Raw genomic sequence first — 26,346 nt, 5'->3', positions numbered from 1 at the left:
CCTGGGGAATTGCCATGAGACTTAAGGTGTGAGGAAGAGATTTAGCACAAGAGATTGAGGAGTTATTGGCAGAACAAGAAGAGTACCTAGCAAGAGTGTCTTCTGGAGGTTCAGTGAGGAAAGCATTCTAAAAACTGTGGGTGGGTCAGCCCATGTCATTGGCTGCAAAATGTGGAAACGTGGAGACCTAAAGGACGTGGGCCACAATTGAGAGTAGGAGTAGCCTTGGGCTTGTTAAACCATGTGTCCCCCCACCCACACACCTCTGTGTGTGTGTGTGCGTGCTAAAAAATAAGTACTTCAGTCCCTGTCAAGATTCTCTTAAGATATAAAGAAAAAAAAACATGTTTTTGTCATTGTCTAGCAATTCTTAACTGTGTGTAAACTGATAACTTTGTCATATTGGTCCTGTTTAATGATACTTTGTTTCAGTGAAAAGTCTGTTTGGATTTAGACATAGGAAGGTATGGATATTCAAAATGTTTCCATGTATTTATTTTGTGTGTGTGTGTGTGTGTATGTGTAGTCATCTGCATGCTGTGTAGTGATTAAAACACAACTTGTTGGGGGTGATTGTCTCTTTCCATCATGTTTGCTTAGGGGATCAAATCAGTCTATCAGTCCTTTGACCTGCTGGTCATCTCAGTGACCCCGGGTTTTTATTTAAAGGAGATGTTGTCTAAGCCTGTATTCTCAGCACCTAGGTGGTTGAGGCAGGAGAAGTGTCTGCTTCTGTAGGCTGTGTCAGAACATGACCAAAAACAGCTTGGGGAGGAAGGGGCTTACAGGTCAGGTCTCAGTCCATCATGCTGGCAAGTCAGTCAGGAACTGACTGAAATAGAGACCCTGGAGGAACGCTCTTTATTGGCTTGCTCTTCCTGGCATCCTCAGTTTGCTTTCCTCTTTCATTTGTTTCTTTTCTTTCTCTCTTTCTTTCTTTCTTTCTTTCTTTCTTTCTTTCTTTCTTTCTTTCTTTCTTTCTTTCTTTCTTTCTTTCTTTCTTTCTTTCTTTCTTTCTTTTTTAAATTGAAAATAGATTTTCATACAGTATATTTTGATTATGGTTTTATCTCCCCCAGATTCTCCAATTCCACCCAAATCTAAACCTTTTCTTTTTCTTATTAGTAAACAAACATCTAAAAGTTGTGTTTGCTCTCTTGTGCACACAGCATCACCTGCCCAGGGATGGTGGTGGTGCACTGTAAATTGAAGTTCCCAATAACTCCAGCTTGTGTCAGAAAACAAGGACAAGGACTGTGAGTTAGAGCTAAGCTGGGCTATGAGGTGAGACCCATCTCAAAATCAAATCAAATAACAAACCCTTTCACAATTAGTTTATCTTTTATTAGCATTATTCTTTTCAAATAATTTGATTGTCTTTACTAGGACTTTGAAGATTTAATTATAAATAACCTCTAATATTTTTGTGGGTTTTTTTTTGAAGTTTGTCTTATAACCAAGCTTGATGATTTTGTTCAGAGAGATAAAACAAGGTTTGGGTGTGGTAGGGTCTGCTACAGACATCGTATACATTGCTCCTTATTCCTAAAGCAAATTTCAAGATGACATCTGAAGAATGACATCCAAAGTTGTCCTCTGGCACCCTCATGAACATTGCACCCCTACACACGAGTGTACCTCCATATGAATACACATGCACATGCACAATACAAATTGAAGATTAGGAGCAGTGAAAGTGTGAAAATGTCTTCGTGTTCATTCACATGACTGATTTTTGTAGCTAGAGAGCAAGTTGAATTTGGGAACTGAAATGGGCTGATTCAAGTGTCAGGGAAAGAATAAGATTCAGAAGAGCTATTTAAGTTAAGAGTTAGTTAAGTAGGAATGCTTAAGTTTAAATGGTGGAGTAGAAGTAGTTAGGAGCAGCATCTGTAGGGTACCAGAAAGTGTCCTATCATTAGGGGAATTAAAGAACAAAAGCACACCACTTGTCTTGTTAATGTAAACACATATGCTGCTTTTAGCTAGTCAGCTTTGGTTCTGTACGTGTGTTTTTGTGGAGCCAGAGGACAGGTGTAGGGGTGTACTCTTTCCTTCTAACGTATGGTTCCTGTGGCCCGAACTAGGTATTTAGCCTTGGTTGCAGTTGCTTTTACTGACTGACAAAACCTCTTTTAAATTACATTTATTTATTGATAAGGTGTAAATGACAGGATAATGTGCATGTGAGTCTAAGGATCTGCCTCATGGTCTTGTCTTATCTGTCCTTGAGCATTAAGCAGTTTTAGATTTGCCTACCATTGTAGGACTTAATGCAGTCAGCCTAACTTTCATTCAGTTCCACAACCATATAGATTGCTAATATTTTTATCTATTAGCAGTTTAACCACTGTGATACTCATGTATAGGTGTCTTGGTGATCATGTGTAGATACATACAAAATACCCTCAATGTTATCAAAATCAAGCTATTTCATTATTATTACCAGTGACATAATTTTGTTGTTTTTGTCCTCTCTAATCACATTGTCATTATGTGGACAAACATTTTTCAAGGAAAGGAGTTCAGTTATTGGTGTTAATTAAAAGCAGCAATATTTGTTTCTAGTATGGAATGACATCAAGTAGACCACATTTGCTTCTCATTTTGCTCATAAAATCTGAGCTTCTCTCTGAATAATGTGCATTTTAATATTTGGTCATCACATACTGTAGAACAATTACAGTATATGTATATATAATATACTAATGGCAATTTTTAAATTTTGAACTTCTAAGGTTTTTGAGCTACTCTTTTCCGAGGTACATATTGTTGCTGCTCTGTATTTCTACGATAAACTGAAAGCAAAACACAAAAATAGTGATGATACAGTGTTTGACATTTATAGCCAAGTATATACCTAGATCATCATTGTGAAAACAGATTCCCAGAACTAAGAATAAAATGCAGTTCTGGATTTTAGTCTGCTTTTGAGTATATTTCGGGGACTTAAAGGTGGTAGTATATTTTGTAGTTAGAGCGGACATATGGTTCCCAGAATGAGCTAAGCAGTTCAACATAGACTCAAAAGGCCTCAGGTTATCAAGAGCCCTGAATTGGAACTATGCCCACCCCATTGTGTTTTGGAAATTAGATGAAGCTATATAAATGAGAGACATCTTTTACTCTGTTGGTTTCTTATAGGAGTTTCACCACGTAATAACTGTCCAAAGATTGATTGTTACATGAGAACAGTGTTCATGTTAAGTGTGTGCTTGCTCTTGCTTGTGGAGGTATGCAGGGTAAGACAGGTGTGACTAATAATATATAACAATAAAATGTATAATGAGTATATTATGGGGTAAATTATATGTGCTCAATAATGTCTGTCATTTGGCATAGAAGAATGCAGGAGTCATCAAAACAAGCAGTTGGTAACTGTAGAGTGGGTGTTGATCCCACTGACTAAGCTGATATGTTTAGCTGGTTTTGACATTGTCTACTACTCCACCCAGTAGAGCTGGCAGTTCTGCAGATTTCTTACTTTGAATTTTCTTTTAAGATTTATTTATTTATTATGTATACAGTGTTCTGTCTGCGTGTGTGCCTACAGGCCAGAAGAGGTTACAGATGGTTGTGAGCCACCATGTGGTTGCTGGAAATTGAACTCAGGACTTCTGGAAGAGCAGCCAGTGCTCTTAACCGCTGAGCCATCTCTCCAGCTGAATTGTTTTGTTTTTCGAGACAGGGTTTCTTTATGTAGCTTTGGAGTCTGTTCTGGAACTCGCTTTGTAGACCAGGCTGGCCTCGAACTCACAGAGATCTGCCTGCCTCTGCCTCCTGTGTGCTGGGATTAAAGGCGTGCGCCACTACGCCTGGCTAAGCCCGAATTTTTTTATTGTTTGTTTTGTAGTTTTCTTTGGCCTAAATTATAGTTGCTTCAATTTTGAATTCTTATCTCCTTAGTGCTATAGCTCATGTGATACACTAGCTTAAAAAATAATTGTATGGGGCTAGCCAGGTAGCTGAGCAGGTTTTTCAAGGTGCTTGCTCTCAACTCTGACCATTTGAATTTTGTCCTTTGGAACCATAGGGGGAAGAGATTTGATTCCTACAGAGTTGTCCTTTGACTTCCACACTTGAGCCATGGCATGTGTGCACTTGCACTCAGACACACACCTGTACATATGTACAAATAAATGCAATAATATTTTCAAAATTCTGTAATATTTCCCTCTTAGCACAAGACCTAGTGGATGATATGCTACCTTCTGGCATTAAGCTATGATCAAGGTCTCAGTTGCCAGTTATATATAGCTTTCCTCTGCATGGGTTCTCTTAAAATGTTTAAACTTAAATTTAGCAGGTTTATTGGACTATGAAGATGAGTGTCATTGTTGATTGGAGTTTTACTTTATTTTAATATTTGATGACCTCTTGCATTCACAGAGTCAGATACTTATTTCATAGAGGTTCATTTCTAAAAATTATATTCATTATATATATGTCCTGCTTGTGCACACATTATATTTATAACTTCCAGTTGCTATACAGATTGGTTTAATATTTCATTATCTGACATTCTAAAATTCTGTTTTCTGTTTGCGTTTTTGAGACAATGCTCTAGGTGACCTGGAACTCACTAGGTCAGTCAGACTGGCCTTGAACACACAGAGGTCTGTCTGCCTTTTCCCATTTGTCTGTATATGTGCTTTGTGATTTCTTGATCATATGTTTCTTAGGAGTGACATTGCTGTGAGTAGTGTTCATTTCTTCATTCATTCCGTCTCCCTTCCCCATCAATTCTTTGACAGTTTCATATATGTATTCAGTGTTTCTTGACTGTATCTACCCTCAACTGGCACTCCCCCATTATCTGTGGATCTGTCCTCCATGAGTCCCCTTCACACACACAGACACAAACACACATGCACACATTTGTGTGTGTGACTCTTGAAGTTCAGTTAGTGCTCCCTGCTGGAGTGTTGATTGATCTTGACGGCTTACTTGCTCTTTGCCATGCTCTGTTCACTGCGCTCCTCCCTATCCTCTTGCTCTTGTATTCTTGCCTTCTCATGTTCTGTGCCATTCCCTGAGCCTGAGGTGCTTGGTATAGATGGCCTTGGGACTGAGCACCCAACAATCACTTGTTCTCAGCACTCAGGCCAGGTTTGTGTTTCTGCATTACCCAGTGCTGACTGCAGAGAGAAGCTTCTTGGACAAGGTTGAGAAAACACTCACTCTGTAGGTAGAAACACGAATACAACATCTGTTTCACTGACTGGCTTTTCATAGGCAGAAGTAGATTTGTCTGCTTGGAGCTGTGACCTTCCAGGCTGTGGGCTTTTGAGCTGGTTTATAGTACTAAGTGTGAGTTGGTCCTGTGGAAGCAGGTGCCAATCGAATCTGGAAGTGGTTGCTTTCCCAGGACCTTCTGAGTGCCTGACAAGCAGTGACAATTTTTATTTTTATGCTGTCTTTTGAACTATCTCAGAATAGGAACATACCCTACCACCGACTTATGTTTTCCCAGCCCTCTTTGCTTATTTTTAGTGTATTGTTTCTTTGATAGTCATTAATTTGTGGAGGAAAAAAAAACCCTGTATTTTTCAAGATTTCTTTGAAAAGTATTTTCTTGACTAGTTTATGTTGTGTACTCCTTTGGTCTCTGCTTTGCTGGTAAGATTATGTGTACTTCCTAGTCTCTTGGATATTTAAATATATTTGCATATAGTGTAATTTGGTTGTCTTTGATTCTTATCTATGTATTTGTTTATCTATTTATTTATTTAGGGTTTTTTTTTTTTTTTTTCAAGACAGGGTTTCTCTGTGTAGCTTTGTGCCTTTCCTGGAACTCACTTGGTAGCCCAGGCTGGCCTCGAACTCACAGAGATCCGCCTGGCTCTGCCTCCACCTCCCAAGTGCTGGGATTAAAGGCATGCGCCATCACTACCCGGCTAAAGTTTGTTTTTTATAATTGTTTATAATCTTGTATACAAATGCAGAAAGAAATATGATAAAATTTTTTGGAGGGGAGTGCCAGGTGGAGAGATTGATTTTTTTCTGGCGTTTCTGGTATTGATGAATTATTTTCTCAGGCAAAGACTTAGGCTTTCTTCTGGTTCAGGAAGCTCTTCCCTTATTAGACTTTAAAAAAAAAAAATCTTTGGAGACAGTTCTTATCTTCACCTTTAGCTTGGGGTATGTATATCTCAGGCAAAGACTTAGGCTTTCTTCTGGTTCAGGAAGCTCTTCCCTTATTAGACTTTAAAAAAAAAAAAATCTTTGGAGACAGTTCTTATCTTCACCTTTAGCTTGGGGTATGTATATCTTGGGTCTGTCATTCAGCAGCCATGTGCTTTTTTGTGTATCTTCAAAGTTTTAAAATAAATATGTAATGTGTATGGATGTTTTGTCTTCATGTATGTTTATGTACCGCATGCATGCCTGGAACCAAAGGATGCAGAAAAGGGCATTGGAATCCTTGGGCCTGGGTTTGCAGATGGTTGTGAGCTGCCATATGTGTGCTAGAAATCAAATCCAGGACCTCTGAAGAGCAGCCAATGTTTTAAACTTCTGAGCCAGCTTTCCAGGCCTTGTTTCCCTTGATTTTCAAATTGGGCTCTTTAGTTTGTTTATTTTACACCAACATGTAAAATTTCTTACTACAGCAGATCAAAGTCGTTTTTTGATACTGTTTATGATTGTAAAAGATGTCATATCCATCCTTCTTACCTAAATCTAGATACTCAAGTCTTTCTGTAAATATGGCCTACATTCATCTTTCAGATGCTTCAGACCATCTTCTGTATCACCTATAATTTCTGCTATTCAAATGCTGTGCAACCAAAATAGTTTTTACCATATATTGTTTTGTTATACATTTAAATGATCGATATGAGAAATGACTAATATTTTGCATTCTTCTGATCATTTGATTCCAATGTAAATATTGTATATATGATAAAAGCTCAATTCATGACCGTTGTTTCAGAGGTTGTAACCATTAAAATGGTCATTGATCCAAAAGTGACCGGACTATCAAGTACAGTCCCTTGTTAATTTATCTTGTAATTCATTTGTTCTCCTCACTTAAGAGACATTGTCTGGTGCAGTGTCAGTTTTGCATCTCACTACTACTTAGCTGATAAGTAGTTTGTAAATTTCAGTATAACCCATAGTTAGCTTAGCTTGGTTCATGCATCGAAACTTCTTTTTCAAGCAGGGAGAATCAGAATAGCAGAAGTATAGGTATAACATTTAAGTAGCAAATGCACAGGTTATTGTTTACCCTGAAAGCAGTACAGATTCATGTTCTATCTCTATTTTATGCTTCTTAGATAAATGTTGAAGAGAGTAGAACCTTTAATTTACTCAAACAAATGTCACAAAACCCATCCCCAGCATTGCCCTGTAAAGAGACATTTAAGGTGGTTTACTTATTCTAACTTTGATTTTTTTTTTTAAATCGGTTTAAGCTTGAATCACTAAACACCCAGTCTTCTCTTACTAAAGCTGTATTGGGGAAATATTTCATTAAAGCAAGCTGAAGTTTTATTAGTAATGTACCAAAGAGCATAGAGAGGACACTAGACCGTATAAGTAGCTTGGTTTTATTTGCTGGATTGGGGGAAACACTGTGGAGATTATCTGAGTGCATATATATTACCCGTTACTGTTCACTTGAAAGGTCACTCACTGAGTTTCTGGGTATAACTGAGTTGAGTTGTGATGGTCCCTGCTCTTTGGTCCTGTTGTTCCCCAAACACTCATTCTTTCTGTTTGCCTTAGTTGTTTGTTACAGTAAGAAAAAAATATTTTTTTCCTTCTCACTCTGAAAATATGTAAGTTGATCATAGGGTTGATACAGAAGTAAATAGAGATAAAGACAAATTAGATTTCATAAAAGTTGTGCCTGGCACTATTTGGGGGTAAGACTCAAGCTTTACATTACTGCTGCCATTACCCTGATCTTGGGAAATTTGCTCCTCTGTCTGTTGTATCCTCTTAAGTTTAGAAAAGACAATACGCAGAAGGTAAAGCTCAAATAAAATGCTCCCTACAAATTCTTTACTAAATTAGGGCTTTATTGGTTACCTTTGTGAAACTTATCCTTAGGCTAGTGGGTGTTGATGCTTACGGTGTTGGATTTTTGACATGCCATTTGAAGGTCCGTATTCCTTGACCTAAAAGCTAACTGATAATCTTATCAATTAGTGGAATGTTTGCCAATATTTGAAGTTTCATTGATAATCACTACAAGTAGATTTTTGGGTCTTAACTTTATGAGAGATCAGTAGATTCCACCTATAAAATACTATGTCCATAGTGTAAACTGTGTGTCTTTAGCAAGCCTCTTATGAGCAAATAAATGTCAGAATAGAGCATCTCCTCCAACTTTCATTAGTAGGTTCTTTTGGTGGTGTTCATTTCATGCAGCATCAGTGGTTTTTCTTATTATAGACATTGTTGTGTGAAAATCCATGGGAGCAATAACTTGATGAATAGTGTAAAGACATTCCAGCGGCACACACTAATTGTTATATGATTTGTCTGCAAGATGGGAAATTAGCATATATCCAAGTCTTTTAATTTGGTGTAATAATTGTTGACGATAATTGTAGTAACCTTAGGGCAGTGGTTCTGAGCCTGTGCAAGGGTGGTCTAAGATCATTGGAAAACACATCTTAATATTTTCCTTAAGATCTCTAACAGTAGTAAATTTATAGTTATGAAGTAGCAACAAAAATAGTTTTATGGTTTGGGGTCATCATAACATGAAGAACTGTGTGAAAAGTCTCAACATTAGGAAAGTTGAGAAACACTGTCTTAGGGCCCTTAATATCATGTCATTGTCATTTATTTGTTTTGAATCCTTAGGATCTAATTTGTAGTCCTTATCATGATGTTGATTTCCTAGAGTAGAAAGAGCCACCTGGTGCAGTTTGGAGGAATCCAGGACCATGCTTCCCAGTGTTTTCGAACTAGTAGCCTGTGAAAAATACCCTTCATTCTTCTAGCATCAGGTTTTGGTAGTAGCTCTGGAATGCTATCTCTTGCAAGCTCAAATTGGATTTAAAATTAGCTTGGAGTAGTTTTGCCCATACCTTCTGCCTAGCACATAGAAAATTCAGACTCTTGGTGGGAAAGTGATGTTCAGCGCAAGCTGCATTTTGTGCACACAGATATGGTGAATAGCTCTTAGAGTTAGGAAATTCTTCTGGAACATAGGTTCCCTTATGAATATGAACTGTTGAGACAAGGTGGTGTGAAACTTGGAGATCTGCCTGCCTCTGTTCAGCTTTGGGCTTAGTTTTGATTGGTTTCTGATTTTATTGCGTTGTTGGATTTATTGCCTACTTTATTTAGAAAAAATGATTTAATACCATCCAAGATTAAGTGTAATAAGTAGATGCAAAAGCCATCAGGCTTCTCCACTGTCAGACTTTTGGGTGAATTTCTTTTTTATCTAATTGCCCACATTGATGTTAGGTTAACTTTGTTAGCCAATCTAATAGTTAATTGTCTTTTATCCTTTATGACATCAGTAGCTTTTTTGAACATTTGAATCTGTTCATAACTTCACTTACAAAAGGATCTGTAATGAAAATTTAGTCTTGGTTATAGCCGTTGCTGATTACTGTTTGTTAGTGGCCATTGTATGTGTATGAATTACCAGGCCAAGTTCATCTACTTTTGACCTGTAATGGAGGATTGGCAGTCTGCATTTATACATTTGCTCCCTTCTGTTCTAGCTTTGAATAGATCAGCTGATAGTTTCCATTTGGACCCATTGAATCTCAGGAGTCATCACCATCTCTTTCAGTTCATCTTTCTTTTTCCTGTTAATTCTTAACCCTTCTTGTTCTCTACTGCAATTATAATTGGTAATTCATGGCCCACAGGACCACTACCTAACCCATCTCAAACACCACTTTTAGTTTTTATTCATCGTAGTTAGCATCCATACTGTCTCCAATACTTTCCTTTAAATTGCCAGTTACGGCCAGGAAGTGGTGGTGACTCTCACCTTAAATCCCAGCACTGGGGAGGCAAAAGCAGGAGGATGTTTGAGTTTAGGGCCAGCTTGGCCTACAGAGTGAGTTCCAGGATGAACAGGCCACACAAAGAAATCTTCTCTTGAAAAACCAAACATATAATTAATGAAATGCCGGTTATAGTGGCTTTTGCCTGGAAAATGGTGAAAGTAAAGGGAAACAGACATTTGTTGGCTCTTTTTACACCATTTATTGGTGAGTTTTTGCACATCTAGATGGATGCAGCTTGGTTTTTATTTTATTTTCCTGGTGCTAGAAATTAAACCTGTCTTTTGTGTTGGTATGAGTGACAGATAATCTTGTACTGAGCTATGCTCCCAGCCCTCCATGTGAACTTTTCCTAAAACAGTAGTGGAGAAACTGTTATCCTTGGTGACCTTTGGGATGTGTATTGGTGAGACTTGGGTCATTGTTTCGAACTTTTAGGTAGAGTTGGCCCTGCCAGGAGCAAGCTTTTTATGTCACCTTTACCAACTTGAATGGGTTCCTCCCTTGGATTTTAAACTTGATGTTATTTTAGTTTAAAAAATTTTCAAGTCTATTAAAGAGCACAATTAGGGATTATTTTTAAAAATCAAGATAATTTCAGAAATAATCGAAACAGCAAGTTCTCTGTGGTCTCTTGTCCTAAATCATTTGAGTTTTCACATTTCTTCATTTTCTTTGAAAGAAATTTGACAATGTGGTTCCTTTCTTTGTTTTTGTTTCTTTGTTTTTTGTTTGGATTGGTTAGGTTTTAGGAGAAGTCTCCATAATAGCCCTGGCTATCTTGGGCCTTACTACATAGACAGGATGGCCTCAAACTCACAGCGATCCTACTGGTTTTGCCTGTAGTTTCGGGATTGGAGACGTGCACCATGATGCTCAGCTCTGCAATCTTAGTTGTAAGCCGGGTCTATCTGTAGTAGGATCAGATAGTTCCTGTAGTATAAAAAGCGTGAGTTGAGCTCAGGGTTACAGCATATACCTATAATTTTAACGTTGATGCTAGGCTTAATGAATTCAGTGCTGTTCTGGACTAAACAAGGATGACATGTTTTTTTTCTGATATTCATAGGGTATGATAGTCAAATGGTATTTACAGTGGTGTGGCTTAAAAAAAATAAATTACAACTGTGGTTATTCTTTATTCTTTCTCTTTAAGGGACCAGTTACTCTCCACAAGAAAATTCACACAACCACAGTGCTCTTCATAGTTCAAATTCACATTCTTCTAATCCAAGCAATAATCCAAGCAAAACTTCAGATGCAGTAAGTATTAAAACAATGTTCAACTGGCTAAAAAGCTGTCTGTCAAATGAAAAAGCACACTGCAAATATTCTTAGACGTTGTCTTTCAATTTTTAAAATGTTTGAACTGGAGTTGATAATGTATTTTTGGATGTATTGTTCATATAGAAAGAAAAATTTGTCTTTGCTATATATGAAAGTACAAGTAATATCAACTTTTCTAAAAGTATTTAAGGCGTGTATGTGTGTGTGTATATGAGAGAGAGAGAGAAATGAATGAATGAATGAATGAGTGAGTGAGTGAGTGAGGGAGTGAATGATACATAAATTGCTTATTTATTCTCTGCTCTGAACTTGGTACTTCACCAAACAGTGAGGACAATATCCTGATCCTAAAAGGCATAAAACAAACAACCAATAATAAAAAAAACCACCATAATTTTAAATACTCTGGAAAGCTTCCATTAATGAAATAACTGGATATTTCAGTGTGGGTCCAAATGAAATTTCTCTTGTGTTGATTTAGCAGCAGAGTACCTTAATCAGTTGTATGCTAAATTATTGTCATACAGCTAAGACTATGTATTTCATTTTCGTGGAATTTGATAGTGTGTGGTGGTGACAGAAATGCTAACAATTTAGAATGTTGTTAAAGCTGTTTGGGGATCCTTAAGATGACCTCTCACCTCACCCAACTATATAACTTAGCTCGGTGAAGCTAAGAGGTTTAGTCTTCAGAGGTGTACAACTGCACTTAAAAAGACAGACGTGTGGAAATTGATGGACATAGTGGCACAGGACAGTAATCCCAGAACTTGAGAGCCTTAGGAGCAGAACTGGGGGAATTAGCAAGAACTTGTCTTTAAAAAGAAAAAAAAGCATAACAAGGATTTTTGATAATTTGGGGAAAAGGAACTGTCCCCAGACTAAAAAGTCAGACCTGAATCATAAAATAGTGTCTGTGCTAGCAAAGAAAGTGAATTTCACAGAAAAGCAGTGGAGAACCAGTGAAAGATGTTAGTAAAGTGGCTGTAGACTTGCAGTTTTAAAGTTATCACAAGTAGGACTGTCAAAAATGCAGGAAAGAGTAAAGAGTAAAGCCTTTGGAGAGCTCAGAGGTTAAGATAAGCACATGCTGATCTCCCGATTACCCAAGTTCAGGCCCCAGCAGCACCACTTTGACAGCTCATAACCAACTGTAACTCCAGTTCAGGGAATATGATGATGCCTTTTGCCTTAGTGGGGCATCTGCTCTGCACCTATTGTACTTACATACATGCAGACAAAACATAAAATATGAATCTTAATATATTCTTTGAGAATTTCAAATAAGTCAATAAATTTTACCTTAGGTATTTTGGATGATTACCATGTTTTAGTTGGTATTGAAAGGTAGATGTTAGTATTGTATTTTCTTTTGTCAAGTAGGGTGGAGCAGTACATTTTTGTCGGAAATTGTGACAGCAAAGGTAATATTTAGTTCAGTCTCATAAATTTGTAAAATGTAGAGTAATTATTGTATTGGGTCTGTAAAGGAAAGAAATCATGGTAGTTTTTATCACCAAGATTCCAGTACATGAGTATGTAGACTTATTTAAAACCAGGGCTCCGATTTTGCTCATTTAGAAAAAAAAATTGGGCTGGAAAGATGATTCAGCCTTAAAAGGTCAGGCTCAGAACCAAAAAGATAGAAAAAATGTATTTGTACTTAGAAACAGCAGTATGATAGAGGGCTGGAGAGAAAGCTCAGTAAATAAAGCATGTGCTGTGCAAGCCTGATGAAGACCTGAGTCTTATCCCTGGCACGGGAAGAAGGAAAGGTGAAGAGACAACTGCTCCCCAGAACCCCCATCACTCACAAGCTTGTGTGTATGTATGTGTGCAGAAAAGTGTAATAAAAACAAAAGGAGAACACTATATTTAAATGCCGCCCCCTTAAGTATTCTACCCTAATTTGAGTAGCTGGAAAGTGCTTTAAACTCAAACTTAACTTTACATTCACCTAAGTGGCCTTTGATATTTGGGAGCTCATTTGAGTAGACTATATATTTGCAAACCTTTGGAGACAGGGTTTCACTGTTTAGCTCCACCTGGCCTCCAACTCATTATGTAGATCAGGTTGGTCTAGAACTCAGAGATCCATCTGACTTTGCTTCCTCCTGAGTGCTGGGATTGAAGATATGTGTTGCCATGCCTATCTCTGCAGCCAGTTTTGCCTGGAGACAGTCTCCTTAATTTACTAAAAGAAAGATGTATCAAAGGATTATTAGGATTTCATGAAATTCTTAGTTAATAGGGAAGGCTATCTTTGTTATTTAATGAGCTATTAATAACTCATGAGTTAATTTAAGTATTATCACATTCTGTAGTTTTAGGAACATTGATAGTATAAACAGTTGAGAAATTGGAGATTTTTTTTTTTTTTTTTGGGAAGAAACAGCAACATTCATGTAAGAGATCTAAAAGGTTTGAATTTAAGAAGAGAGTAGATAGGTCTCTTGGTAGAAGTCCCTTTTGTGGGTTTCATTGTGTAATCTTGGCTGGTCTGGAACTTGCTGTGTAGATCAGGCTGGCCGCAAAGCGTAGATATCTGCCTGCCTTTTAAAGGCCCCATTTTGAAGTCATGCATTCTCATACGCTTTTTTTTATTTATTTATTTTTTTTTTGGTTTTTCGAGACAGGGTTTCTCTGTGTAGCTTTGCGCCTTTCCTGGAGCTCACTTGGTAGCCCAGGCTGGCCTCGAACTCACAGAGATCCACCTGCCTCTGCCTCCCGGGTACTGGGATTAAAGGTGTGCGCCACCAACGCCCGGCTCTCATACGCTTTTCTTAGACAATTTATTTAACTTATATTTACTATATTGCAGATAAAAATAAAACTTGATTTAAAATGCCAGTCAAGCCCATTGTATGTTAATATGTGTAACATTTTAGGGAAAAAGTAACCTTTCTAAAGAATATCATAGATGTCTCCTATCAAGGTTTTTTGTTATGTTTTGTTTTGATGCGGGTGTGTGTGTGTGTGTGTGTGTGTGTGTGTGTGTGTGTGTGTGTGTCTGTCTGTGTGTCTGTGTGTCTGTCACAAGTCCTGCATGGCTTCTGGGTAGATGTCCCTTTGATTATGATAGATTACAGAGGACAAAAGGAAACTCATTTTAGTGATTTTAGGAAATAGTTTGAGTCATGTGGAAGAAGTTCATGTTTCCTCAAGTGTTTGTAATATAATATTCCTTGATAGCTGATTGAGTTTGGCTACATGTTAAGCTTAATTTAGAAAATGTGAAATGTATGCAGGACTTCAGTTTGTTAATTTTAGATTTTTTTTATTTTTATTTGTTTGTTTGTTTTTAAAGACAGGGTTTCTCTGTGTAGCTTTGGAGCCTGTCCTGGGACTGGAACTCACAGAGATTCGCCTGGCTCCACCTCCCGAGTGCTGGGATTAAAGGTGTGCGCCACCACCGCCCAGCTTAGATACTTTTTTTTTTTTTTTTTTTTTTTTGTCAAATCAGAAATGTTGGCTCTTGCCATTACACATTGGTCTTTTTAAATTACATCATTATTTGAAGGATCTTTATACTTGACTCCTTAATAGAAATGGGGTTGAGATGATGCTCATTGCTTAGTGATTGGGAAAGTAACTTGCAATTTTTTACAGTAAGATTCCTCTTGTACAAACTGAGATTTGATACTAGTGTTGTAGACCCTTATACTTCAAGGCTGTGATTGTTGTGTGGTGGGAAGACAGGATTTTATTGTATAGCCAGTGAGGAGATTACGTGTTCTGTGAACTTCCAGTTTTTTTTGGAGATTGCATAAATGTAAACTGATGCTCTAAAATGAACATTATTGTTTAGCATACCGGACCCCCTACCTACACCCCCCATGCACCTTCCCTGGCAGACTTATGGTAAAAGAAATGCTGAGCGTATATATTCTGATACAGAATTCTGTTTGCCTTGAGACAGTGGACAAGTTGGCAGACTGTTAGTTTGAAGAGCACTGGTGGTTTAGACACCGGTATCTGTTTATTCTGCTCAGTGTCTGTTCCTTTGACCAGTCTCAACCCTCTACTACTTCTTGACTAATGTTCTCCTCGGAACAGACACTTAGAGGAGAACAGCTAAAACCAAAGCACTGATGGTTCAGACGGCTTGGGGCTGATGAACCAAGTACTCACTTTTACCGCCCCCTTTAGTCTAGACACCAGTGCTATGTAACTACTTTGCAGTTTTTTCTAATTTCATCGTTATTTACATGGCCTGCCTAATACCTGCCTGGGATCAGCTGAGAATTTTAAGTGCAGTGTTAGTTGCAGAACTATACTGCTGCCTTGTGTTCTCCATGAGACAAGATTCTACTTAGTACTTAGTCTATGACATGAGCTTGAAAGGCAAACCAAATTTTCAGCTTTCTGTTCGTCTTGAAAAACTTGATTTCTTTTTCACTAAGGAACAGCAAATAATGGTCTGCCTTCCAACACTGTTGATTGTCTTTTGCCTTCTGAAAGTAGGAAATAGAAGTAATGATTTTATGCCTTTATGTCAGTTGAGAACAGCATGACCCCCTCCCATATGTCACTGGTTTTACTAGTTAAAATACTACTTAAGGGGGTCTCTTATAAAGCTTTCTAAATTCAGGATATTAATAATCTCATGTTCTTCCCAAGCCTAATAAACTAATACTATAATCTTTCTAGATATTCTTACTCATAAAGGTTTTATTAGACCCTGTTCATATATATATATATATATATTCACACACATACATGTTTGTTATAAAAAATCATTGAAATTTTTAATATTTGTATCAAATAATTCAATGACATTTTGTAATTATTAAAATCTATTTTTAAGCCTTATGATTCTGCAGATGACTGGTCTGAACATATTAGCTCTTCTGGAAAAAAATACTACTACAATTGTCGCACAGAAGTTTCACAGTGGGAAAAACCAAAAGAGTGGCTTGAAAGGTATTTGCTTTTAATCTAGTAATACTCCTTACTTAATTCTGTAAGTCAGCATCCTGTGGCATTAAACAGTATCTTTCGGTTCTGTATAGTGAAACCATTTATTTCTTTTTCAGTTTTAGTAATGGTCCCATTTCTGTGTTTCCCTTCATGTAAAATAATCCCTTGGACACATGTAGGCAACCATCTATGGAGGCCTGTGAACAGTCAGTGTATTTGATAAAATACTTAACAATCTGTAATTTGACTTTGTAATAGAAGTATTTGTTTGTTTAGAGATGAAGTTTCATACTCAGGCTTGCCTAGAATTCTCTCTCTAGCCAAGGCTGGCTTTGACCTCCTAATACTCCTGTCTTTATCTGCCATACCCTCCTTCTGCCTTTTTTTTGTTGTTGCTTTTTTTTTTTCCCCCCAAGACAGGGTTTCTCTGTGTATCCTTGATGTCCTGGAACTTGCTCTGTAGACAGGTTGGCCTTGAACTCACAGAGATCTGCCTGCCTCTGCCTCCCAAGTGTTGGGATTAAAGGTGTGTGCCAACACCGCTCCTTGACTTTGTTTTTTAAAGGAAGTCTTTATGTGAAAACGTTACCATTTATTGAACTATTATTGGGAGTTTAGTCTGGAGTTAGTATGAATAACTGGTAGTTCTGCTGTAAGTGAGAAACGTTCTTCGTCTTCTCTTTGCTGTATTCTGTCTCGAGACCAGTTTCAATTGCAAACCACCTTCCCTTCTTTTACTCCTTGTACTGTTCTGTTGAGTGAAGATTTGTTAAGAAAAGTTATTACAGACTCTAGTGCTTCGTGTAATTTTTACTCATAAAGTGATGTTTGATCTTTTACTTCTAGAGAACAGAGACAAAAAGAAGCAAATAAGTTGGCAGTTAATAGTTTCCCAAAAGATAGGGATTACAGAAGAGAGGTGATGCAAGCGACAGCCACTAGTGGGTTCACCAGTGGAAGTAAGTGCTCTTTTGTTGCCTTTCGAAGTTTGTTTTAATTTACCAATCTATAAATTCCACCTGCATGTGTAAATTGACATGAAAATATATGTGATTTCTATTATCAACTCCCTCTTTTTTTTTTTTCCTGGAAAGGGAAATGGGTTCAGGGTGGACTAGTGGTATATGTGGTTCTCATTACTCATGCTGTCAGTAATACAGAATTGGTAAAGAGCAAGTTTTCACTTTGTAAAGGACTAATAATTGAGTCCTAGAGCACTGCTGACATTTTATTACTAATGAGAAGCTATTAATATGTAGTTGGTCTCCAAAATTGGATTTTGTTTGACATTACAGTAATGTGAAAGCATATTTAAATAACTTTTGTTTGTCACTTTCACTGTAATGTTAGAAAAACCACACCAGATAGTAACACTTTATTAGAAAGTAAATTTCATGAGATGTTTTGCCTGACTATACTGAGCTCACTTATGTAGGCTAGGCTATACTCTTATTTTTGTAGCTTACATGTGATCATGTGTTTTCAGTGTATCTCTACAGTAGTGTTGCTGGGATCTAACCCCATTATCTGTACTTAGAAGTTAATTCTATGTTTAGAAATCTGTATAAGCTGTGGACTGAGGCTCACAGAAACATTAACATTCTTTGCAGAAACTGTTCTTCAACCCTTGTTTAAGGTACCTTGAGCTATAAGACAAACTGGTCATACCATAACGTTTTCTTGAGATTCATCTATTGATGTGTGCAACTGATTCTCATCTCAATAAGGGGTATTAATTCTTTGATGGGAAAAATTACTTAGGGTGAACTTGTGCATAGCTTCAAAACATGAGTAAAATTATACTTAGTATAATTTAGTATTAAGTTAGAGAATTACAGTACATTTCATTTTGAGGCGTAAAATGTGGATTTTAGGCTGGGTGGCGGTAGCGCACACCTTTAATCCCAGCACTTGGGAGGCAGAGCTAGGCCAGCCTGGTCTACAGAGTGAGATCCAGGACAGACACCAAAACTACACAGAGAAACCCTGTCTTGAAAAAAAACAAAAAATAAAAAAATAAATGTGGGTTTTAATCCTGTTTTGCCCTTTGTGTCAGGTAACTACCTGACTTTGACCAAACACAAAGGAGCCAAGGTTTTTATCTTGAATTAATTAAATAGCATATAGTTTGTTGTCTCATGCAGTTGATGGTCAGGGAGGGGGAGCATGAAGGACTGCCACATATGGGCTAGAAAAAAGTCATTCTTCTCCAGACTTAAGAGTTTATAAAGTAAACTGGTGTGGACCTCATGGTGACCATTACTGCTTGGCAAAGTTCCAGCATTTCAGCATTGCAGACCACACTTCTCCAGCACCTTTTTACTTTCAATATTAATGCCTTTCCCTTTGGGAAATTTCATGTGTGCTTTGGTAAAGGATAAAAATGTGTACAATGGTAGCCTCTCAAAATATTTTTTTTTTCTTGGAGAAAAAAATCACCACCACCATAGATTCAGGAATCCCATTGTACCCTCCTAATTACATCAAGAATAGGCAAGTTTGAGATTTACTAGACACACTTGATCCCAAGGATGAAATGCCTACAGTTCAGATCCAGAACCTGAAGCCATTAAGGGCAAGAGTTCATGTAGAGAAATCAGAATGGTACAGTGTAATGGGAAAAGAGTGAGACATCAGGACCTTCCCTTTGGGGAGCATTATGAGGGAAACAGGCCCATAAGAAAGACTAAGAAACTATAGTATAGTGTTTGCTCTCCAGAAGTCCTTTTCCCACGGTCAGGTATTTGGATAAGGGTCTTTATTCCCTTTGGTACTCGAGGAAAATTCCTGCTTAATCAAGTAATCATTCTTATCTCTAGCAGGAGGAACTTGTGGCCCTTTTATTAACATGATTTAGTGCCTATTGTCAAGGTCAAGGCTAGCTTCCTCAGCCCCTGATATCCAGCCATACCCCAGTTCACAGCCCCTAGACTACTGGTCCATCCTATGTGCAATTACAGAGTGTCTTTTCAGTTGAATGCACTGGTAGCCAACCTAATTCACCCTTAGATTGTGTCCATCTCTCCTTCCTCCCCCTTTACCCCCCAAAAATCCTCTTTGGGTCCTGAGGCCCCTGCCGAAACAGGTCTCCTGCATTAAATGCCAAGATCTAATTCTGAAGCAGTGATGGAAAGGTGTGTGTGTGTGTGTGTGTGTGTGTGTGTGTGTGTGTGTGTGTGTGTGTGTGTGTTATATTGGCATCTTGTTCATGATTTCAGAGTAACGCATGTTTCTTTTTTAAAAGTTAAAAAGGCCTTATATGGGTGGGGTGCACTCCATTAATCACTATACCAGGGAGGCAAACACAGGTGGATCTGTATAAAAAGTTAGAATGCTAAACTTTTAATCTCTTGACCCAGGAACTTTTTGAGGTATATGCTTTGTTTACTATACTTGTGTGTATAGAAGTCAGACATGTTTCTATTTAGAGCCCAGAAGGAGGTTATTTCTTGTTTTAGCCCATTTCTCTTCTTGTTCAGTAGCATTTCAGGGATCTGCTTCTGTGTCAGTTTGATTCTACGTCTGTTAAATGATTGCCTGTACCATTCTGCTTCAGTGTACTATTACTGTAAGCCTTCTGCTATGTCTCAGCCATTTCATGCTCTATGATTTATATCCGCCCTTTTACTTGAAGTAAATTCCTGTATGTGCAAATAATGAATCAATGAGTCTGGCAGTTTTAAGTAATAGTTGAGAAAGAAATTTAGCTATATTGGGTTTTATTTTTCTTGTTTAATTTTTCCACTAAGTCATAAAATATAAGGTACTATAGTAATAAAATCAGTATTCCACTTAATTATTTGACATTGTCAGATATTGTTCTGTGTTTATTGGCATTTGAGTAGAATAATGCTTAGAGTGTGTTCCTTTCAAGAAAAAGGAGTAGGAAGATTCTTACAGGTAGAGAGATGGTGGAGTTTTTAACCTCAATCTGATACTCAGAATTGTATGGATACAATTTTCTTTTGGTATTAACTACTTCTAGATTATTTCTTTCTGTACTTAATATTATATAATAATTTTACCAATAGATTCCTTTAAATATAGAGAAACCTCAATTGGGATCTCTTATTGTACTAGGGGTATTTTTGGATCTGTCCATTCTTTGTTGGAGATACTGCCCTGCTCTAAATCATTATTATACCTGCTAGATTATATGCTAGTCATACACCTCCCACCATGACATTCAGAAAAGTCTGGGGAGCTGTGGCGCAGGTAGAGATAATTTAGTAAATGCCTTCTGTTTGGTGATTGTAGGAGCGTTTTCTGCTCCGTTTTCCCCAGCTCCTACTCTGCTGTCTTTTTGACCTAACAAGTATCTGAAGTATTTTAAATTTTCATCTGAACATTTTGACCTTATTTTATGTTTTACTTTTAGCCATATAAAACTAAAGGGGATTTTTTTTTTCCTGTAAAGAGAAATAAAAGTTATAGGTTATTAAAGTGGTAGGGCTTGGCATGCTGTTATTCCTGCTGCACTTGTCTTTGAAGGTTTCTGTTATAGTTGTATCTTCTTATGAACAAACTAGATAAAGATTCAAATAGTTTTATGTTCATCCAAATTTACTGATGTGTCTGTGCACGATTTTGTATAGCACTATAATAAGCCAATCTGTTTCTGTTATTGGTACATTGTGTAACATACTGAATCTATATTTTAGATAACTGGAGACTTTCTTTTGATATAATTGAGGGCTTTGGTGGCAAACCAGTGTCTTGAGTGTACTGTGATAGTTGTAGAGTGACAACCTTAAAATTGACTTACAGCTTGAGAGTCTTTCCTTTGTACGTTTTTGATATTAAGAGTTAGAAGAGCCAGGAAAAAACATACTCAACAGTGGGCGTCCTTTACACAACTGTCAAGATCTTTCACAATCATTTAATCTTAGGGTATTTATTATTTAAATGTTTCTTTGGGATATTAGAGATTTTTTTTTTAATTAAATTAATGACTTTTGTCCAGTCCACATAATTTTTTGTTAAAGATTTCTCCCTTTGTATTACTTTGTGGAAGCATAGTATCAGAATTTAAATTGTTGGCAGAGTTTGAACTATTTCCTATATTTACTTTGTGAGTTTAAATGCTTCTGATGTAATTGCTGGTGATAAGGTCATTTTTCTGATTATGCTTACATATGTTGGAGTTCTTTTCAGAGTAGCATGTGAATGTGAAATATGATTATTTTACCCTGTCAGTGTTATTCAAAACATTTCACTGATTTATGTGTGTGATGCACAATACAGTATGTGTTAATCCATCTTATATCTTTGAAAGCCCTAGACTGAAACACTTAAGATCCCACCCTAGCTACCAGCTTTAATATTCAAAAAACTGAAATTGATGAAGCCAGTGTTCTTTTGTAATTGAACCACTGAATAATTCCATGAATTATTTGAATCCATGATTCATATTTTTTAAAAAAAGAAAACGTTTGCCTTTTTATTTTTGGAAACATAGTTTTTGAGTAAAATGTTACAACTATTTTTAGAAAGTTTTTTGGAATACAGTTTAATTTCAAAGAATCCATTAAACGAGTTTACCTATTGATTCTAAGTATAGATTCGTATTTATAGTTGTTAAAACTCTTGCCATATTGATATCTATATGCCAGTGTTAAAACTGCAGCTACTAACTGGGCTTGCAGTTGTATGAAAAGGAACATAATTACAGTGATGTTGCTCAATTAGCTGATGTTCAGGACACCGGATTCTAACAGCATCTGTTTTTCTCCCCTTCTGCCATTCCAACACCTCTCTTGCGAACTGTGAACTACAGTGGAAGACAAGCATTCCGGCGATGCCAGTAGTTTGCTCCCACAGAACATTTTGTCTCAGACAAGCAGACACAATGACAAAGACTACAGACTGCCAAGAGCAGAGACTCACAGTAGCTCTGCGCCAGTACAGCACCCCATCAAACCAGTGGTTCATCCAACCGCTACCCCCAGCACTGTTCCTTCTAGTCCATTTACGCTTCAATCTGATCACCAGCCAAAGAAATCATTTGATGCTAATGGAGCATCTGCTTTATCCAAACTGCCTACACCCACAGCTTCTGTCCCTGCACAGAAAACAGAGAGAAAAGGTATGCTGTTATTACTAGATGCTGCACGTTGAACTATATAGTTTGTAAAATATTCTTTCCTTTGGCTCAAATAAGACTTAATTATAAATTCTTTTTCAGTCTTTTAGAGTGTTATTAGGTAGACTTAGGTCAAAAATTAGTCATTCCGTTTTTCTTTTAATTTATAATTCTCAGGACTCAATGTTTTGTTTGTCTTTGACACTGAAACCAAGTATTTAGTTGGTAGCACTTAGCAGTCAGTGGTTTTAATAACATGTCAAATTCAGATGGCACAATGCATTACTGTTTGGATAAAATACTTTTCGGGTTTTGTGGCTATTATCTAGATAGCTTGGGAGATGATCTCCATTTTCTCTTAAAGACATGTTAAAGCATGGTTTTCCACTTCAGGCAGTTACTGGCCTGAGCTGGTATATTAGAAAACTAAGGCATGAGGCAGAAAATAAACAGAATCAGACCTCACTTCTATTAGACCTCAGATCTGAGAACTGTGGGGACACATTGCAACCCAAATTGTCATCATACAACTTACTATAATATCTAAAGCATGCTCAAAAAGTGAAAGTTGTGGCAAGAACTACTTGGTGGTAGACACCATAAGCAACATAATAGGTGCCCTTGCACAAGGCATTCATAATTCAAGCTTGCAGCTCAGGATATGGTTTTCAATCTCAGGGCAGCAGAAGGGAATCCAAACAATCCCACTTACATCTATACTACAAATTGCTGATTCACATGAGGATGAAGTGTTGGTCTGTGGTGGTGTGCTGTATTAAATGATGGATGAGCAGCATCTTTGGTTTTCTGTCCCTCAGTGATGCTCCATCCCTGGGCTTTGACAGACAGTAAGACATTTGTGGTTGTTGAACAAGGTGGGAGGGGACACTGGAAATAGTGATTAAAAAATGTGTCAGAGTGGGAGAAACACCTCATTGGCTGATGTTTTAAAATGTACTTGGAATAAGAGAAGACTAGGTGTCGTGCATCTAATTAAAGGATCTCACAATAGGTGTATTTAATGGAGAGAGTGCAGTTTGTGTCTGCTTGAGGGACCGAAGTGTGGGGAACCGTGAACCTCAGCAGTTTTGCAGGAAATACTGTTGGTGTTAGTGTGAAACAGTGTCCTAATGTTTTATCTGTACCCATTGAGGTGACTGCGAACATTTCTTGGTTAGCTTGTCTTGTCATGCAAACAAATAATAGACAAATGTTAGATATATCAGAAATACAAAAATGTTTTTTATCAATTAGCCCCCAGTGACCTTTTTTAACTGCTGTAATATCCTTTCCAGTTGTAAAGTCCTTTCTAGAGTTGTGAAATCACAAAACAAGCAAATAGATGTAAGCCTTGTACTTTACAAGGAAGCCCACATTGGAAGAGTTCAGTGAATTTAAATTATCAAACTTTTCATTTAGTAAGTTAAAGGTATGACTCACAAAGCAGCTGTGGAAGCAGAGCTGCTCAAAGATCTCCTGCCAGCTCTTAGCACATCTCCATCACATAGCTAACAGTCTGTTGGAGCATTCGAGCAAGCAGTCATTCATTAATACTCAGGTGGAGTCAGTTACCTAGCCTAAAGTTCCTTAGTCTGTTTCAGGTATCCCCAGACTAAGTAAAATATGACTAAGCTCCCTAGACTTTATGTCTAGGTAGGCAGTAATGGCCTTTTGTTGTTGACATAAAATGGACATTAACTGTCTAAAGTGGGCCAACCTCAGCATCCTCTTCCTTGTTTTAAGTTTAAGGATACTGACTATCTTCATTTTAAAAAAAAAAAGAGAGATTGGTTTAGAAAGAGAGACAAATAATTGCTGGATGTATATATATATGTGTGTGTGTGTGTGTGTGTGTGTGTATACTAGTCAATATTGTAAAGTATGTCTTTTTATAATCAGTTTAAATTTGCCCAACTTAAAAAAAATTATGCTTAATTCCTATATTTTTGTTGGCATTTTGAAAAGTGTAACAGAAACAACCTTGTAAAAAGAATAATAGAAAATAACTGCTCATAATGTGAGTGTGGAATATACCAAAATGATTGTTTACCTCTTTACAAATTAGTAAACTGCACTGTTACACATTTTATACAACTCTGTGACAAATGAAAAAACCAAGATTGGGAGATAAGTATCAAATTAGAATAACGTATTTGTGAGGATAGAAAGTTGTGAATGTGTAAGTTTGTTCTTTTAGTGTGGCAGTTTGAAGAAATTCTTTTTTAACTTCCCCCATTGCGGGGGAGGGGTGCTAGGGATTGAACCGAGGACCTCACAGTAGTAAGCACTCTCCCTGCCATTGAGCTGTATTGACAGCCATGCTTAACTTGCTTTACTTTGTGCAGTAATGCGCAGATTTTCTCAGTTGAACGGAAGTAACAATTGCAAACTATTTGTGTATGTTTATACATGTGTTAGAAAAAAGACATGTTTGTGCTCACACGTGTGCATGTTTGTGTTGATAATAGCTGCTGTCACTTATCATTTAGTTTTTCTGCTGTATGTTGGTCATGAAACAGACACTTCTTTATTGGATATAACAGTTCTATGATCGCCATGTGTCTGTGCACCCTGTTGTCAGAATACCACAGGGAATTAATAAGTATTATTCTTACCTGAGTCTTAAAATCTTATTATATGCCAGAAAGGAGTTACTTGTCAGACTAGAAAAGTGCAGATCAGAAATACATTCTGACCTGTTTTTTTCTCTGAAGGGTTGTTTGGAAGAGTTAGTGGTAGAACAGATAGATTTCTTTTCCAGTTTAGATGTGGGTAAGTTTCTTCCTCTTCTGGCAAAAGTTGGAAATACAAGTCAACAATTTGCAAGTAAAAGCATAAAGGATGGGGAGTTATTATCTCTCTTATGGAGTGTGCCCTGCTTTGTATTACAGTATGTATTACATAACCTAAGCAATTATGATAAGCAGTCTATTAAGTGTTAACACTCAGAAGCAAACTTTTGCTTTGCACCTTTTTTTGTTTGTTTTCATGACAGTGTTTCTCTGTGTAGCCTTGAGTGTCCTGGAGCTCACTTTATAAACCAGACTGACCTTGAACTCAGACTTGCTGTCCTCTTTCCTGAGTGGTGGGTTAAAGGTGTAAGCCACCACAGCCTGGCTTTGTTTTGCACTCTTCTGTCTTCTTTTCTTTTGTCAATCAGCCTGCCCTGAAACTCAGAGATCCACCTGCCTCTGCTTCCTGGGATGAAGGATGTTCTCTACTGGTGTATTACACTCCAGTCTCCACTTTCTTTCTTTATGGCGATAAGTACTAGTGTCATTTTTTTGCTGAGTTTTATTTATTTGGTGTAAGGGGCAACACTTGGGAATTTTTAAGTTCTAACATTTCAAAGCTCTTGATTAGACACAGCAGCATCTAAACAATACTGAAAACTTTTTGTACCTTTACCAACATTACCCTGCCTATCAAGGTGACAATCTCTAAAATGAAAGGAGAGGATAATGCCGTAATATATAGGTACCGATTTAATAATTCATGCAGTAAATAAAATAACACTGGTTTCTCTCTGAAGAAAGTAAAAGAAGAATGCTTTTAAGGGACAGTATCTTTTAAAAAAAGTTACTAATAATTTGTACAAATAAATTTTAATGAATACAAGTTAGTATAAGGTGTAACAGACTTTTAAAGTAAACTAGAGTAGGTGACAACAGATTTTCCTTTTAAAAAATTATCATTAATCATGTTTCTTTTATTTGTCCATGACCCCAAACCAGCAAAGCTGGAAGGAAGTGATAGGCAGTCTGCTGAACTCAGGATTTGAAAAAATATTTAAGGACTTCTGAGCTGATAAATTCGTTAGCATGTCCATGAGACATACTTAAAGTAGTTTGAAATCCATGCATTAGAAAGGTATTATTTCTGATTCTTTGACCATGGAAGTGAGATTGTGAAAAGACTGATGCCCAGCATGCTTAGAGTAATTTTCCATTTCTCTAGGGCCATGAAAGTTGCTTGTTTAGTTCCTAGAATTAAATACAGATGTTTAAGATTATGTTAACAGTGCAGTGGTTCTTGACTCTTAACACATGGACTCATGACTTCCTGTATGCA

At 37.2% G+C, this 26,346-nt stretch overlaps 1 protein-coding gene across 16 annotated transcripts in view; it reads left to right on the top strand.

Moving 5' to 3' along the window:
• Positions 1-26,346, top strand: part of Wac (WW domain containing adaptor with coiled-coil) — a 70,506-nt gene that overhangs the window by 31,839 nt on the left and 12,321 nt on the right. For 9 of the 16 annotated variants that reach the window (XM_076572401.1, XM_076572399.1, XM_076572404.1 and 6 more), the window contains exons 4-7: positions 11,143-11,249; positions 16,081-16,196; positions 17,040-17,152; positions 21,970-22,278. In XM_076572401.1, coding sequence (XP_076428516.1) covers positions 11,143-11,249; positions 16,081-16,196; positions 17,040-17,152; positions 21,970-22,278 — 645 coding nt within the window. The remainder of the gene's footprint in view (positions 1-11,142; positions 11,250-16,080; positions 16,197-17,039; positions 17,153-21,969; positions 22,279-26,346) is intronic. The other 7 variants (XM_076572410.1, XM_076572408.1, XM_076572407.1 and 4 more) reach the window with 1 other exon arrangement.

This window comes from Peromyscus maniculatus, chromosome 5 (assembly GCF_049852395.1).
Source record: "Peromyscus maniculatus bairdii isolate BWxNUB_F1_BW_parent chromosome 5, HU_Pman_BW_mat_3.1, whole genome shotgun sequence".
Taxonomy (NCBI): Eukaryota; Metazoa; Chordata; class Mammalia; order Rodentia; family Cricetidae; genus Peromyscus; species Peromyscus maniculatus.
The sequence above is the reverse complement of the archived record's forward strand: the minus strand, read 5'-3'. Positions and strand labels throughout refer to the sequence as shown.